Source organism: Cololabis saira, chromosome 5 (genome assembly GCF_033807715.1).
Source record: "Cololabis saira isolate AMF1-May2022 chromosome 5, fColSai1.1, whole genome shotgun sequence".
Taxonomy (NCBI): Eukaryota; Metazoa; Chordata; class Actinopteri; order Beloniformes; family Belonidae; genus Cololabis; species Cololabis saira.
The window spans coordinates 15,153,476-15,169,014 of NC_084591.1; the positions used below are offsets into that span (position 1 = coordinate 15,153,476).

At 37.0% G+C, this 15,539-nt stretch overlaps 3 protein-coding genes across 3 annotated transcripts; all 3 read left to right on the forward strand.

Moving 5' to 3' along the window:
• The first annotated feature begins 276 nt into the window (after nucleotides 1–276).
• Nucleotides 277–4,077, forward strand: LOC133443793 (troponin I, slow skeletal muscle-like). Its single transcript, XM_061721025.1, has 5 exons — nucleotides 277–414; nucleotides 526–657; nucleotides 3,047–3,136; nucleotides 3,360–3,530; nucleotides 3,640–4,077. Exons 2-5 carry the CDS (start codon nucleotides 553–555, stop codon nucleotides 3,724–3,726), a joined length of 453 nt encoding a protein of 150 aa, XP_061577009.1. The 5' UTR covers nucleotides 277–414; nucleotides 526–552; the 3' UTR covers nucleotides 3,727–4,077.
• Nucleotides 4,078–6,878: 2,801 nt separating this feature from the next.
• LOC133443796 (troponin I, slow skeletal muscle-like) lies at nucleotides 6,879–9,724 on the forward strand. The gene is made up of 5 exons (XM_061721029.1): nucleotides 6,879–7,024; nucleotides 7,324–7,455; nucleotides 7,566–7,655; nucleotides 8,846–9,023; nucleotides 9,133–9,724. The coding sequence occupies exons 2-5, from the start codon at nucleotides 7,351–7,353 to the stop codon at nucleotides 9,216–9,218; spliced, it is 459 nt and encodes a 152-aa protein (XP_061577013.1). The 5' UTR covers nucleotides 6,879–7,024; nucleotides 7,324–7,350; the 3' UTR covers nucleotides 9,219–9,724.
• Nucleotides 9,725–11,811: 2,087 nt separating this feature from the next.
• Nucleotides 11,812–13,914, forward strand: LOC133443795 (troponin I, slow skeletal muscle-like). The gene is made up of 5 exons (XM_061721027.1): nucleotides 11,812–11,945; nucleotides 12,066–12,197; nucleotides 12,595–12,684; nucleotides 12,845–13,018; nucleotides 13,292–13,914. The coding sequence occupies exons 2-5, from the start codon at nucleotides 12,087–12,089 to the stop codon at nucleotides 13,376–13,378; spliced, it is 462 nt and encodes a 153-aa protein (XP_061577011.1). The 5' UTR covers nucleotides 11,812–11,945; nucleotides 12,066–12,086; the 3' UTR covers nucleotides 13,379–13,914.
• Nucleotides 13,915–15,539: the final 1,625 nt, after the last annotated feature.

Genomic DNA, 15,539 nt, shown 5'->3' on the forward strand with positions numbered 1-15,539 from the left:
AAGTGGTTAGAATACATTTTATACAATAAAATTAACCAGGAAAAATATTCAATGTGTACCCTGCTGCTATTGTTACTGTCAACACATATTTCTAATGCTTTGTCTGACTTCATATTTACAGAAAAAAAACAAACCATGTCTGAATCGTGAGTGATACCAATCTAAAATATTTCTATGATTAAAGTCTTTGGTTTTACTGTGTGTCGAAGAGTAATTGTTTTCTTACTTCTTGTCTTTTTCCACGTAATGATGTCCACTACAGACAGGTACGTTTTATCTTTACTGGGAACTGAAAACAATATAAAACCTTTTACATTCCCTTTCTTGTTTTGTTCTTGTTGGCACAAATTTGTATCGACTGCTTATTTGCAGAGGAAGCCAAAGCCCTCTGCATCTCGCAGACTGACTCTCAAGGTACTGCCTTCTTTGTGTTTAATACAGCTGATATCAATTTCTTGCACATTAAAATCAAATCCATTATTATCAGTTTTTGTAAATGTTATTTTATTTACTGGTTTGTCATAGACAAAGCTCTTGAAAACAGCAGCTGTGATGCTGGTGAAGGAGAAGGAAAATACAAAGTTAGAGAGAGAAGCTACCCTGCTGGAGCGAGTTCCCCCTCTGAAGCTGTCTGGTTTATCCCTCCAGGAACTTCAGGTGTGCAGGTTACCACTTAAGGAGGACATCAGTGAACAAACAATGTTTCACCCGAAAAAATCCTTGAATGGGATACATCAGTGCTTTAGGATTTAGTTAATCTGCAATCCCAGACTTTGATGAGAGGTTAAATACCACCTTCTTCTTTATTTAACCAATAAGCCTGTTACCGTAGCCCAGCAGCAGGGTCTGTAAACCTGCTTACGTGCCAAAATAAGCGTCCAAACAACTCCAAAATGCTTGTGACTTGTGTATTCATCTTATGTAGATAGAATGATGTATAACAAGACATTACAGTCATATACACTCACTAACCACTTCATTAGGTACACCTGAACAACTGCTCATTAACGCAAATCTTTAATCAGCCAATCACATGGCAGCAGCTCAATGCATTTAGGCATGTAGACGTGGTCAAGAGGATCTGCTGCAGTTCAAACTGAGCATCAGAATGGGGAAGAAAGGTGATTTAAGTGACTTTGAACGTGACATGGTTGTTGGTACCAGACGGGCTGGTCTGAGTATTTCAGAAACTGCTGATCTGCTGGGATTTTCATCCACAACCATCTCTAGGGTTTACAGAGAATGGTCCGAAAAAGAGAAAATATCCAGTGAGTGGCAGATCTCTGGGCACAAATGCCTTGTTGATGCCAGAGGTCAGAGGAGAAAGGCCAGACTGGTTTGAGCTGATAGAAAAGGCAACAGTAAGTCAAACATCCACTCATTACAACTGGGGTATGCAGAAGAGCATCTCTGAAGGCAAAACACATCCAACCTTGAGGCAGATGTGCTACAGCAGCAGAAGACCACACCGGGTGCCACTCCTGTCAGATGAGAACAGGAAACTGAGGTTACAATTCACACAGACTCACCAAAATTGGACAACAAAAGATTGGGAAAAACCTTGCCTGGTCTGATGGGACATTCGGATGGTCGGGTCAGAATTTTGCGCCAACAACATGAAAGCATGGATCCATCCTGTCTTGTATCAACGGTTCAGGCTGGTGGTGGTGGTGTGATGGTGTAGGGGATATTTTCCTGGCACACTTTGGGCCATTAGTACTAATTGTCAACACCACAGTTACCTGAGTATTGTTATTGACCATGTCCATCCCTTCATGACCACAGTGTAGCATCTTCTGATGGCTACTTCCAGCAGGATAACACGCCATGTCATAAAGCACGAATCATCTCAGACTGGTTTCTTGAACATGACAATTAGTTCACTGTCCTCAAATCGTCTCTAGTCACCTTTGAGATGTAGTGGAACGGGAGATTCGCCTTATGGATGTGTAGCTGACAAATCTGCAGAAACTGCTCGATGCTGTCATGTCAATATGGACCAAACTCTCTGAGGAATGTTTCCAGAACCTTGTTGAATCTATGCAACGAAGGATTAAGGCAGTTCTGAAGGCAAAAGGGGGTCCACCCCAGTACTAGTAAGGTGTACCTAATAAATAATTGGCCGGTGAGTGTAATTAGATACACACAAGGCACTACATTTTCATCTTTGTGATGAGCCCTTACTTGGGCGCAGTGATCTCGCACACAGCTCCCCCAGAACCAGCGGCCAACGCAATTGTTAACAATGGCCACCCAGATTTGTCAGATAATGATGATGATTAGGCTCGATTGGGCCAAACAACCCTGAGCAGTGTTTTCAAGCCAGAATACACTGAAAAAGAGTTAATTTGGAAGCTGATAAACAATGGGCTGGCTAGATGACAGACTTTCTCCAACTCTCTGATCACACGTTGCCAGGCAACATTATTGCCAGGTGGTCAGGTAGGCGCTTCAACAAACTATAATTCCTTATATATCTTTATATCTGTGCAAATGTACAAGTAAGAGCTTATATATAAAAAACATTTTGAACATTTGAAAATGTATTTTGATACTTAGACTAGGTGTAGCAATGCACTTCCAGCAGCAATGGCTAACAAGGGTTATGTCAAAGTGGGTTGTTGGATGCACAGAAAAGTGAAAGCAGAATGGTACATACCATCTTATCAAACTTGTCAACTTCTTGGGTTGACAGCAAATAAGTTCATTCGATAAATGTTTGTTCATCTTATATAGTGGATTATTAAATACAGAATGTAATATTTAGTAGTTGCATTAGAGAAGAGGAGTATTGAATGGTATTAACCATTAATATGTGTGCAGACAAGTAAAAAAAAAAATAAAAAAAAAATTAAAAATCATTACTCTGCACGGTAGCAATAACAGACAACGGTTCTGGTGTCTCCTAACAAATAAACAAAACAAAAACAAACAAAAAACAAACTTAGAGTTATTGTACTCTTGCACCCAATAATTAATTTTGGTTTGAGATGTATGAATTTGAGATAAGTTTGTTCAATGCCGACTATTCTCCCTTTGTCTCCAGGCTCTGTGCAAAGAACTGCACCATAAACTAGACGTCGTAGATGAAGAGCGCTATGACATGGTATCCAAGGAGACCAAAAACGGTATAGAGGTGTGGACTCATTCATTCGTATCCAAATTTATACGTGGATTAAGTTCTGCCTTGTATCTGTGACTTTGTTTTTGTATTTTGACATCCATTAACAAAACCTATAAGCTAAAGGGTAGCAAATTTGATTTCACTCCTATTCACCATTAAGTCTTGAGTAGTTTTAGTCAGTGGAATATGTTTAAGCTGCACCTTTTGTGCTCACATTTTTAACTGTCTCCTGCAGATTGAAAATTTGATTCAGAAGGTCGATGAGCTGAAGGGTAAGAAGAAGCGACCAACTCTGAAGAGGGTGAAGGTCTCAGCTGATGCCATGCTGGGAGCTCTAATGGGTGCCAAAGTTAAAGAGTCTGTGGATTTCAAAGCTAACCTCAAGACTGTGAAGAAAGAGGAGGAGGTAAATGGACCAACTCTAACAGTGCATTTCTCTTTTCCTCAAGTGCCATTGTTCAGTTCATTTTGTGCAAGTGTAGTATCACTAACAACTATTTCCATCCTATAAACAGAAAGAGGAAGTGACTGATTGGCGTAAGAACGTGGAGGCCATGTCTGGCATGGATGGCAGGAAGAAGATGTTTGATGCTGGACAGTAGATTCTTATTTTTGGACACTTTGAGTATGCAGTTTTACAGTACATGGTTAAAAAAAAAATAGAAAAGAAAGAATAACACTGTTAATCACCTGGGACAGTTACTAAGCAACTTGTGTATGTTGAGTGTATCTCTGTAGATTTCAACTGTAATATGCCAGAATATGCAAATACAATAAAGTACATTGTATATGTTATATTTTCACGATTACCATTGTGCCATAGCTTTGCCATGGCACTTTTGAAATGTAAAATTTTGAAATAATGACGAAAAAAATTATGCTAAATCTACATTTTCTTGATGTTAAAAAGTCTGGAAAAGAACATGTCAATAAATCTTCATCAAAACAGAAAATTGTAGTTTTACTTGTTTATGTACTGTACGTGATGATCTCAAAAACGAAGCAAATGCCTCTGAAGCTGAATTTAGCTAACAGCAGAAGTAACATTCAGACAAGCTCCAACTGACACGTGGGCTGATAAAGCATTGATGTCAAAGTCAATCAGAGGACCAACATTAAAAGCTGGAACCACGTTGGGTCACTTTTCATTGAGAGGAAAAAAAATCCACAGATATAATTGATGGTTCTTTATTACATTTCAAAGTACTAAGAAATCTTACTAAAGATTCAGAGCAAATCTTGCAGATTCAATAAATAGAAAGAAAAGTACACCCTCTTAAGATAAAGTCATATTTTTCTCAAGTTTTTCAGAAAGGAGAAAACATAAAGTCAAATAATTCGTTCAGTTGTTTTTGATTTTTGACAAATATGACTTAGGCATTATTTTAAGAGGATGATGATATGTTAAATGTATGAATGTATGTGGTTCTGTAAATAAAGAATATGAATACCTTGCAGTTGCCTTTTATATCCTGAGCTCCCCGCATGTCTTTGACAGGATATAGGATATACAACTAGGCCTCCTTAAACCTCATTAAAAACTGACTTCCTGTAATGTAAGTGAATGTGGTACGCCATATACAGGGAGGGTTTAACGGAGAAAATGTTTGTGGCATTTTAAGAAATCCTTTTAGCTTTATAGAAACTAAACACCAAAATTCTGAATATCTAACCCTTTTTTTCATTCTTTGTCAAAGTAATACTAAAACTAGTATCTAGTACTATCAAGTGACCATTTGAAGCAGATGTTATGACTTATGAGGAACTACCTTTTTAAGCCATGGTTTGTCTTGCTGTCCTCATGTGAGGACATGAGTTACAGCCTTTTGTAAACATTTGACTCCGTTACAACACTGACACAAATTAAACTCTGGCTGGCTCAGTTTACAAGCAATTGTGTCCTGACAAGCACCTGTCCTCGTTCCTCTACTGGCCTGAATAAAAGCAGACTAACCTTCGGACCCCAGAGTTAGTTCTGAAATGCGTTACATGGCCACACCGGTTCATTGTAACACACATATGTAGGGAAAAAGGGATGTAAATACATACAGGGGGTATCTAGTTTTTTGCAGTGCAGGGGTGAAATGCAAACAAAGAAGTGAAAGATTTTCTTATTTTAGCACTTAATGTTGGGCTAATAGAAAAACAAAGCACCTTATCATTTAAAGACACCGTTAAATGGCTATAGATGATCATCATGGAACTGTCCATTTTGCTCTTGGATTGTGCTATTTGCCTTGTAAAATAAATGCACAGAGCAAACTAATCCTGTAACAATGTGCTTCTTCAAAGCACTTTAACTCCTGAACAGCTTGATACAAAGTCTAACAAGCTGCTCCCATGTGAAATGTGCATGTGTGACACTGACCTTGCATGAGTTCAGACCCCCCTCTCTAAATGTGAAGTGTCACTTCCACTGACAGGTGTTGCAGAAACACTTTAAGATACCTAAATATCTAAAACCCACAAAGGAAGTTTTATTACCTCCTTAGTTGTTTGCATATCATTGTGAAGCTGTGGGTCAGAATAAATGTCAGTGCTGATGGACAGTCAGTAGCAGTAGAATAAGCACAACTCTATTTTGGTTAGCCATTCCCATTTAGCAGAGACACTATAAATTTGATTGATCTTTTTCCATCGTCTTTCAGAAAGTGGTCCCTCCCCCTCACACGCTATTCTTCAGTTTTGAGTTGAGTACCGGAGCTGTGTGGATTCAGCTACTTTAGGTAAAGATTTCTAATACTTATACATGTTTGGTGTGGTTTTTAACTGTTGAATTGAAAAGTTAAGAGTTACTAACAGATTCTACTTGCATCTGTTGTCCTTGTCCCGTTCCTTTAAAAAAAAAATTTGAATCTCTGTTATGGTTGAATGGATTAACATGGTTATCTCAAATGCCTGTGGATTATCTGGTCATTCACCATTCTTGTCACGTATGCAAAAACTGTCATCAGTAATCTTAACACGTTCGCTGCTTTAGTTCCTCGACGTCTTTCATCTGACAAAAGCAAAATTACTTTCAAGTTGTTTTTTTTAACCTGTGAAAGTACATGTGTGCTTATATAATTGGTTGAAATATATAACAGAATTTTTATGCTGATTTTTTATGCAGATTTTTCTTGAAATTTCTTGAAATGAAAGTTGATGATAACCAAAAAAAAGCTAAATTTAAAGAAATGAAAAATGAATGAATGCAAAATCCAGAAAAAAATAGACTTACTAACTTTTTAACTCTAGTGAATGACTGAATGATCTTCAGGGGAGTAACTTTGTGCACCCAGCTTTATGAATGTTTGGGGAAAATACTTTGTCAGGAGAGGAGGTGACATGTACAAGTACATATATCTATCAATATATATATATATATATATATATATATATATATATATATATATATATATATATATATATATATATATATATATGTATATATATCTATATATACATATACATATATATATTTTTATATATTTAACTGCACTTTTCACTTTCTTTTTTTTTCTTTTCCAGTCTAGTGTGGGAATTTAAGACAATCATGGCTGATGCGTAAGTGCCGTCACATTTGGTTTATTTATTGTTTTATCTGTTCAGCACAGAATAACCATCAAACATCAAATATCTTTTCAAAATGTGTATAAATTAAAATGCCTATTGTCATTTTTCTCCTCCAATGAACACCAAAACAGACCTGTGAGTATCTATTATGCAACTGTTTTAATAACGTACTTTAAAAAACAACTTTCTGCTTGCCATCTTAAAATCCATCATAAATCATATATCATACATACAAATGTGCTGTGCTGCATAATACACTGGATATAAAGAAAAATATTAACATTGTTTCTTTTTTAATTACAGAGAAAATCGAAGATATCTTCCTCCCGAAGGCTGGGGTTGAAAGTAAGATTTTCCCTTTTTTTATGTGTGGTGTTTTATATTTAACTACCTCACAAGTGGACTCCCCAAGCCTGTTCACTGGGTATTCTATTTATTAAGAACTGCATTAAATATACATTTTCCATATACAGTATTCATGAATATTTTTTCAATGATATGTTATATACATGGTTAGGTTTTAGTATGCTGTGTCAGTGGAAATGTTGTATGTAACTTTCTGCTGTTACTGGTCTGAAAATCGTAATTAAATAAAAAGAAATATTGATTGCACCATTTATTTTGACGTTTTTTTTCTCCATTAGATTAGACTGTTGACAGTAGCTGCCCAGATGCTGCAGGAGGAGAAAGATCAGAAGGATAAGGAAAGAGAAGATGCACTTGCAGAAAGGCTTCCTCCTCTGAGTCTGTCTGGTTTGTCTTTGCAAGAGCTGCAGGTATTTCTTTACATGATTAAATATTTTTATCCGACTAAACACAACTCTTTACAATTAATTTAATGCTTTATTTCACTTTCACAAGGGAATGATTTGCTTTCTCTTCACAGGACCTATGCAAAGACTTGCACCACAAGATTGATGTTGTAGACGAGGAACGGTATGACTGTGGTCTAAAGGTTAATAAGAACAACATGGAGGTAGGATGCTCGAGTAATAGAAATGACAATATGTAGGTGGACATGTTTTTAAGGTTAACGGACTCCGCAGTTTTCTGCAAATGCAAGGTTGCAACAAAGTTTAGACAAAAAATAGAATTTAAAGAAAAGAAATGCTGCCCCCGAGTGGCTGTATGATGATGATAATAGTTACATGGTTATAAAAGATTCTTTCTTCAATGACGAGTGTCTGGCCACTTGGGGGCAGTATAACGTAATAAAACAGAATAGGTACACAAACTAATAAATTCCAGAATTCTTTTTCTTTTCGTTTTTAAAGACAAAGGCATGTTCTTCTTGCCCCCCCCCCCCCCCCCCCCCCCGCCCCCCCCCCCCCATTCTTTTGTTACATTTTTATGTTGAGTTTATTACTTAAAGACATTCATACATTTCATTATTTCAACATTCAGACACCTCTTTCAACATATAAGCAGAGGTGTCAAAAGCATTCACATTAATTACTCAGGTAGAAGTATAGATACTAGAGTTTAAAAATACTCCTGTAGAAGTTGAAGTATCAACTCAAATTTTTTACTCAAGTAAAAGTATAAAAGTACTGGTTTCAAAACTACTTAAAGTATAAAAGTAAAAGTAATGTAAGGGGGAAAAAAGCCATTAAGGACAAAAGCATTGAAAATGAATGCATCTTAGTATAATGCAAATATATTAAAGAACCATATATGTGCACTATTGAGCATTAACATGTGTTTCAGAGAGCAGGAGATATGATGACTAGTTGCCTATAAGTATTGTTGGTGAAACTTCAGAGGCATGTTATCATTTATCCTAACCTTTATTGGAATGTACATCCAAGTTTAGTTGCAGGAATCTGAGGGAACGGATGTAAGAACAAAACTGGACAAGAACATCTGAAACAACCACAACCAAATTCACTCTATCTGGATGGAGCAATTTAACTGGATAGTTTTTTTTAAAGGCCGAAATGAAATAGAGTAACAAGGCTGTTTTTAAAATGTAAGGAGTAAAAAGTACAGATAATTGCGTGAAAATGTAAGGAGTAAAAGTAAAAAGTATTTGTACTTCGTTACTTGACACCTCTGCATATAAGATTATGTCTTTTTCCACCTTGCACATTTATTTCTAAATTCAGAAGTCATATTTCCATACCTCTTTTCTGTCATATGTCATGTATGATGTTATCCGTCTGCCAGATTGATAACATGAGACTGAAGATCACTGAGTACCAGAGTAAGTTCAAGAAGCCGAACCTGAAGAGAGTGAGGATCTCAGCTGAAGCCATGCTGAGCGTTCTGCTGGGCTCCAAACACAAAGAGTCCATCGACTTCAAGGCTAACCTTAAAACAGTCAAGAAAGAGGAAGAAAAGGCACGTCTGGTTTTTCTTTTGGCCCCCTTGGACCCCCTTTTTTATCCTTTTTGTGAGATGAGCTGCTTTATTTTGGTTGTTTGTTCATGATGTTTTGTTTCTCTAACAGAAAGAGGAGGTCACTGACTGGCGTAAGAACGTGGAGGCCATGTCTGGGATGGAGGGAAGGAAGAAGCTTTTTGATACTTCTGGAAACTAAAGAAACACACTATTGCTGAACCTTTTATGACCTGATGCAATAAATGCATTCTTTTACTTTTAAGGCTTTCAAAGACACAAAAAACATCTATTAAAAAAATGTATTTTGATATACTGCAGGGTGAAGCTGACAAACATTTTAAAGTTTCTGCTTTCTTCAGAGGCGTACATTAAAGATTCACCAAGTTTAAGTAATGGTAAAGAGAACCCGTTTTGCATCAAGCACTTTTAAAGTTCTTTATCTAAATGGTGTAGTACTATACTCATTGTGTGACAATTTGCAGCAGTTCTCTCCTACAGCCTTGAGATGGCAGCATCATTCTTCAAAATCTTTACTGTGTGCTGAAAATCCTGTGGACTTCTGTTAAGAGTTTAAACTGTGTAGAAATATTATTCCCTGATGAATTAACAGCTACTTGAGTGTTAATGCTTGTGAACCCCCCTTTTGTTAGATGTTTAAACTGCATCAGTCATTAAAGATATGAAAAAAGAAAAAGAAAAATGAAACTGTGTCATTTCTTTCTTTGCTAGTGTTTACACAAAAGCAGTATCTTATTGTCATATTCAAGCTATGGACTATAGAGAACCATTAGTAAGTCTTTTTCTCCTCAAGTTTAATCAAAGACATGCAATAATGCCTAATCGCTCTTCAGACTTGACCCTTTGTATCTTGGCAAGGATCAAGCTTCTCAGAAAGCCTCGCAGATGCAGAGTCCCGTTAAGAACTCTCACACCTCATACATGTGGTACACGAGAGATGCAATGCAAGAATGGTGAGGACAGAGGGTCTATTTTAGTGAGCCACTCACATGAGCGCTGGATTCTATATATCTACCCTCTTACATCCTTCAAGTCTCAGTAAAAGACAGCTGCAAGTTTTTGTCAGCTACAGTGTAAGGTAAGGAGTTTATTTTGGAAATACAGAATATGAAGAAATGCTGGACCAAAGTAAGAGTTTTATTACAAGTCTTGATTGATATCGTTCTTAAAGAGGGTCTTTTAAAACAATGTTGGATTTCTCTTCTCAAAAAAAAGAGTGATGATGTCAATAACTGTTTCCATTTATGAAAACGTGTCATATTTGGGTGAATATTAGAAATATTTCTTAAAAGGACCTTTGCACAGTTGAATTAACGAGAGTAGTTTTAAGATTTGCTGAATTTCTCTGATCCTTGCCAGTTTCCACGTTTAAGATACAGCTAACCCACAGCTTTTGATTTATGTGTTTTGATTTTACAAATACAATGTCTTTTGACCCATTTCTATTAAGTGTTTCTTAAAGGATTTTATTTATTTTTTCTTGTCTTTTTGGCTTCATTTGAGGGAATATTTTTCATTCGACCTTAAGACAATGTCATACAAGGTTTTAACTAGTGAATGCTTCTAAATCGGAATATAATCAATGTGATGGATGATTGGACTGAGTTTATTTTAAAACTGTGCACCTCCAGATAGCAAAAGATGTTAAATCAATGTTGAATTATGGTCAAAAAGGTTGATTTTTGGTTAAGGTCAACGATTGATGGTGGATCAACCATCAATCAATAATCAAATTCTAATGCCAACATGTAATCAATGTTGAATTGTATTCTGTTTGTTGCCGAGGCTTCAACGTGGCTACAACATGGATTCAATGTTTCTGCTTAACCATATTTCAACGTTGATTCACTCATATTTTGCTATCAGGGCCATGACCTTAAGGAACTTTTGATTTTATTTTCATTTTTGTTCTTTCGTCTTTTTGTTTTTTATATTGTTAGATTTACCAAGAAAGAACATCAAATTTGAACCATGTCAGAAGCGTAAGTAATCAGCATATTCCAACATAGCTTAATCAATATTATTTAGAATGTGGTTCCAACAATGTAACAAATCTATCTTTCTTCTGTCTTTTTGTACTTGTGCATCCTACTTCCTTATGGTACAGGCCGCCGGTGAGTTTCTTTTGCTTTTGTTATTTTTTAAGGGTCCGTGTCTGCTTTTAGGGTTTAGGTCTAGAGATGTCCAGGGAAGCAGGAGTAGTTAATTAAGTTCCTTATTTTAACCACAAGTGCTGCCACAGCAAGATATCCAGCAATGCAAAAATACTAAATACAGGAATGAGGAGGATACAACAGGAACTCACAACCTAAAGCATAACAGGGAGCATGTGAGAAATAATGATCAACAGTCAAGCAGCGGAGGAAGAAGAGACATATTTTACTGCATACTGCTCAGTGAACTGCATACTGTTATGTTGAGTGGTACTGATGAGCAGGGTGCCTCCTTAAAAATGATCACGTACATGACTACTGTGATAGACAGTCTTGTGAGTGAAAGTAGTGGAAAATTTCATTATGGGAAACAGCATGTACCCCATCTATGTAGCACACCACCCAGACATATTTAGCATACTGCAGATTGTGCAATTGTTTGTATGCTGGAAGTGTAGCATGTTTTAGAGAGTAGGCTATATGTACACACACTGACGGCACAGGCTACTGAGACACAGGGGTCGACAGTTACGACAGAGGAAACTAAGGGAAGAACAGAGCAAGAATCACACAAACCCCAAACCACCAGACCAAAACACAAGTAGTTATTTAACAACTACAGAAATCCAAAACACGGATATTACTTACATAAGAAAATATGGTGCAAACACCAGAAATTTGAATCAAATATACATTGTCGTCTTTTTCAGAAACCAAAGCCAAAGATCTCTGCATCTCGCAGACTGTTCTTGAAGGTATTTCTTGCACACACTTTGTGTTAATCTTGTATCGTCTTTTATTGTGAAATATACATTTTGAGAGCTCTGGAAGTCAGTTTCGCTCCGTTTCACGGAGACTTATTTGATGGCTTTCAGACCAAACTTATAAAGAAGGCCATGACGATGTGGGAGGCTGATAAACAAACCAGAAAGGAAGAACGAGACAGGATCCTTGCTGAGAGAGTGCCAGGCCTCCAAGTGTCCGGCATGTCCATGCAGGACCTACAGGTACTCAAGAAGATGGTTGTAGCTCTTGAGAAAGGCAACATAAACTGTCCAAAAGATTGTTGTTTGTTTTCGTTGACAAAATCTTACTTGAAAACATCAATGTCTCTCACCACTCATGATATTTATAAGATGAATCCAAAGAGCAAAAAGTCCCTAATCTTATCAAAGACAATAGAAACCATCTACTTAAAACTGTACATACATTTCTTCTTTGATTCATCTGTGAACATGAGAAATTCTTCAAAACATGCTGCATATATTTACATAAGTTAATACGTATGGTATATTTCATGCAAAAAGCTGTATCTAGTGTTTAGATCTAATCATAGCGCAGTTGCATTCAAGCAAAAGGCTGATAACCTCAACAGGTCTGGTTCACTGAAGTTTCTCTCCACAGAATCTGTGCAAAGAGCTACACCAGAAAATCGATAAGGCAGATGAAGAGCGCTATGATATTAATGCTAAAGTAAATATAAACGACAAAGAGGTGAGCATTATCTGCAAAAAAAGAACAATCGAGTTATTTACTTCTTTATACGAAATTAAACAACTTGAGCAGGATTCTGTGAGACATTTGTGCATAACTGGTGGGAAATTTGAACATTTCATACAATATTGATTGGTTTTGTTCCTTGTGCTGGAAACAGATAGGGGATCTGTCTCAAAAAATCATTGAACTAAAAGGAAAGATGAAGAGACCAAACCTGAGGAGGGTGAGGGTGTCTGCAGACGCCATGCTGGGAGCTCTGCTGGGATCTCGGGTCAAAGAGTCCGTAGACTTCAAGGCCAAACTCAAGACCGTAAAGAAAGAGGATGAGAAGGTAAGATCTAAGGGTGTAGGTTTCAATTTATAGGAGGTTATAAGTATATAGAGCTCTGACACGGTAATTTAAACAATTCGCCAGGTCAGTTAAAGCAAATTCTGGCTAAAATTAAACTCTACCCTGGACTATAAACAGAGAATTCAAAAGATATAGTTCAATATGTAATGCAAATCCTGCAACAAATTCCTTCTTGCTTCCAAACCCAGCCTCAAAATCTTTGTGTTTAATTAGAGCGAAATGATTAAACATTTGTATGTTATCACTCCACAGAAAGAAGAAGTGACTGACTGGCGTAAGAACGTGGACGCCATGTCTGGGATGGAGGGCAGAAAGAAGCTGTTTAATGCTGGACAGTAGATTTCAGTTTAACATCTCTGTGACACTTCCTAGTGTGGTAAAACAGATGAAAAATATTAAAATTATTTAATTATGCTCTTTTTGTAAATAGATAAATCGAAAAAGAGGAACAGTTCAAATATATTTTATTGGTGTATCAAAGAATGAAGTGTATTTGACATTGTTCAAAGTTACTGCTTTCCCGGCAGTATTTAGTACTTTGGTGGTTGATGTGTGTCATCATAAATATTTGAAATACTTTTAATAGGTGTGATTAACCAAATGTGTATCAATTCAACATCAGGCTTTACTGCTTTATTAGAATACCCATTATTTTACTGACAAACAGACATAATGCAAACAGACTTTTTCCATTCTTCATCCTCAATTTCTTAGTGGGTTATAACGTTTCGCGTGGAATCATGAACAGATGCAGCAGTTAAACTTCCTTGTGTTTCATTCTGTGTCTCACTAACAGTTAAACACTTTTTGAACTACCTTAAATTGACATAATACAAATGTAACTGTATAATTACAGTAAACCTGACTTTTTTGTACATCGGTCTTGTTTTGTCATTTTTGCAGTTTGTCAAGTTTTTCCATTCAGATTTCCAAAATATAATATATTTCAAATGTTTTGAGCAGATGTGTAGAAATGCTGTTAAATGGTTCCGTTTTTATGAGTTCACAAAATGCAAAGTAAACAAACAGGAGATATACATTTTTAATTAATTTAATATTTAGTGTGACTGCAATCTGCAATCAAAACATTACCAAATCTTCCAGGTACACCTGAACACAATTTTTGAAATAATTCTGCTTGTAGGTTGTTGGAAACAACTACAGAATTGACCCCAGATCTTCTGTCTTTTCATGTAATCCCAGACAGACTTGATGATGTTGAGATCAGGGTTCTAGTTGAGGCCACATCAACACTTTCAGGACCCCCTTGTTCTTTTTCTTCTTTTTGTTTTTACTCTGAGGGTGGGTACTAGTGGCGTCATCTGTATGTTTGTTGTCCTGCTGCAGACTAAATATGGGGCCGATCAGATGCCTCTCTGAAAGGATTGTATGGTGGATAACTATCTGACAGCATTTACCAGCTCTTAAAATACCAAGAACCCAGGCCAAATCCCCACATTTCAGCTGCAGACATTATCCTTGAACTTGCAAGAAACCTACATCATGCTTCACTGCTACCTGCAGTCACTGACAGTATCACTTTTGATCCCTTTGGCTAACACACTACCTTTTGCTACAGCCAGATATTTCACATTTTTACATCAGCCCAGAACACTTTCAGGCTTTTTTGTGCACATCTGTTCCTCTGCTTTGTGCAAAGTTGAGTTACTTTGCCCCGTTTCCATGTCGAGATATGGTCTCGCTGGTTTCTGCTACTTCTGACCTTATTGACATTGCTAGTTATCTTCTGATTTTGAAGGGTAGTATAATGTGTTTTTCATCTGCTGAAATAAGTTATCTTGTTTATTTATTGTGTCCATAGTCCTCAATATAACCCATCCTCTTTAAAAGAGCTTAAAGAACACCTCTTGACAACCTGTTTCAGTTGCACTCATCACAAGAACATCGACTGGCCCTCTTTTCACAGAAGGCGACCTCAGTTGAGACAGTTTTTGTTGGTGGTGGATTAAGCTGCCCACTGCTACAAGAGCAAGGCTCTCTCTGTTTTCAAAAAGCTCTTGAGAAAACTTCTTTCCTATCCTAAACAACTTCATCTCTCTCACATTTTAACCCATACCCAGAGGCTCTCTCGACTGCGATTACTCTGCGGTTTCCTATGTTTACTGTGTGTTAATTGCTTTTCCTCAGTTGTAATTTACTTTAGACAAAAGCATCTGCTAAATGTCTTCCTTTGCTTTCGGCTTTTCTCTTTAACAGTTGCCAGAGTAAATCACTCTTTTCCATCTGGCCCTGAGCTCTGCCTTTTTATCTCTGATGCCTGCCTGGCAGCTCCGTCGCCAGCATCCTTCCACCAAGAGATGCATTGTCGCTCCTCGCCACAAACCATCTTAATGTGGCCTCTCTTTTTCTCCAAAAGAGCCAACCTGAGCTGTCCCTCTGAATTAATGTGAACCTTACGTCTCCAGCTCTGTTACCTCCACCTGTGTCCTCTTTTCATCAGCTCTACCATCTCTAAACCAGAAAACATAGATGGTCTCAC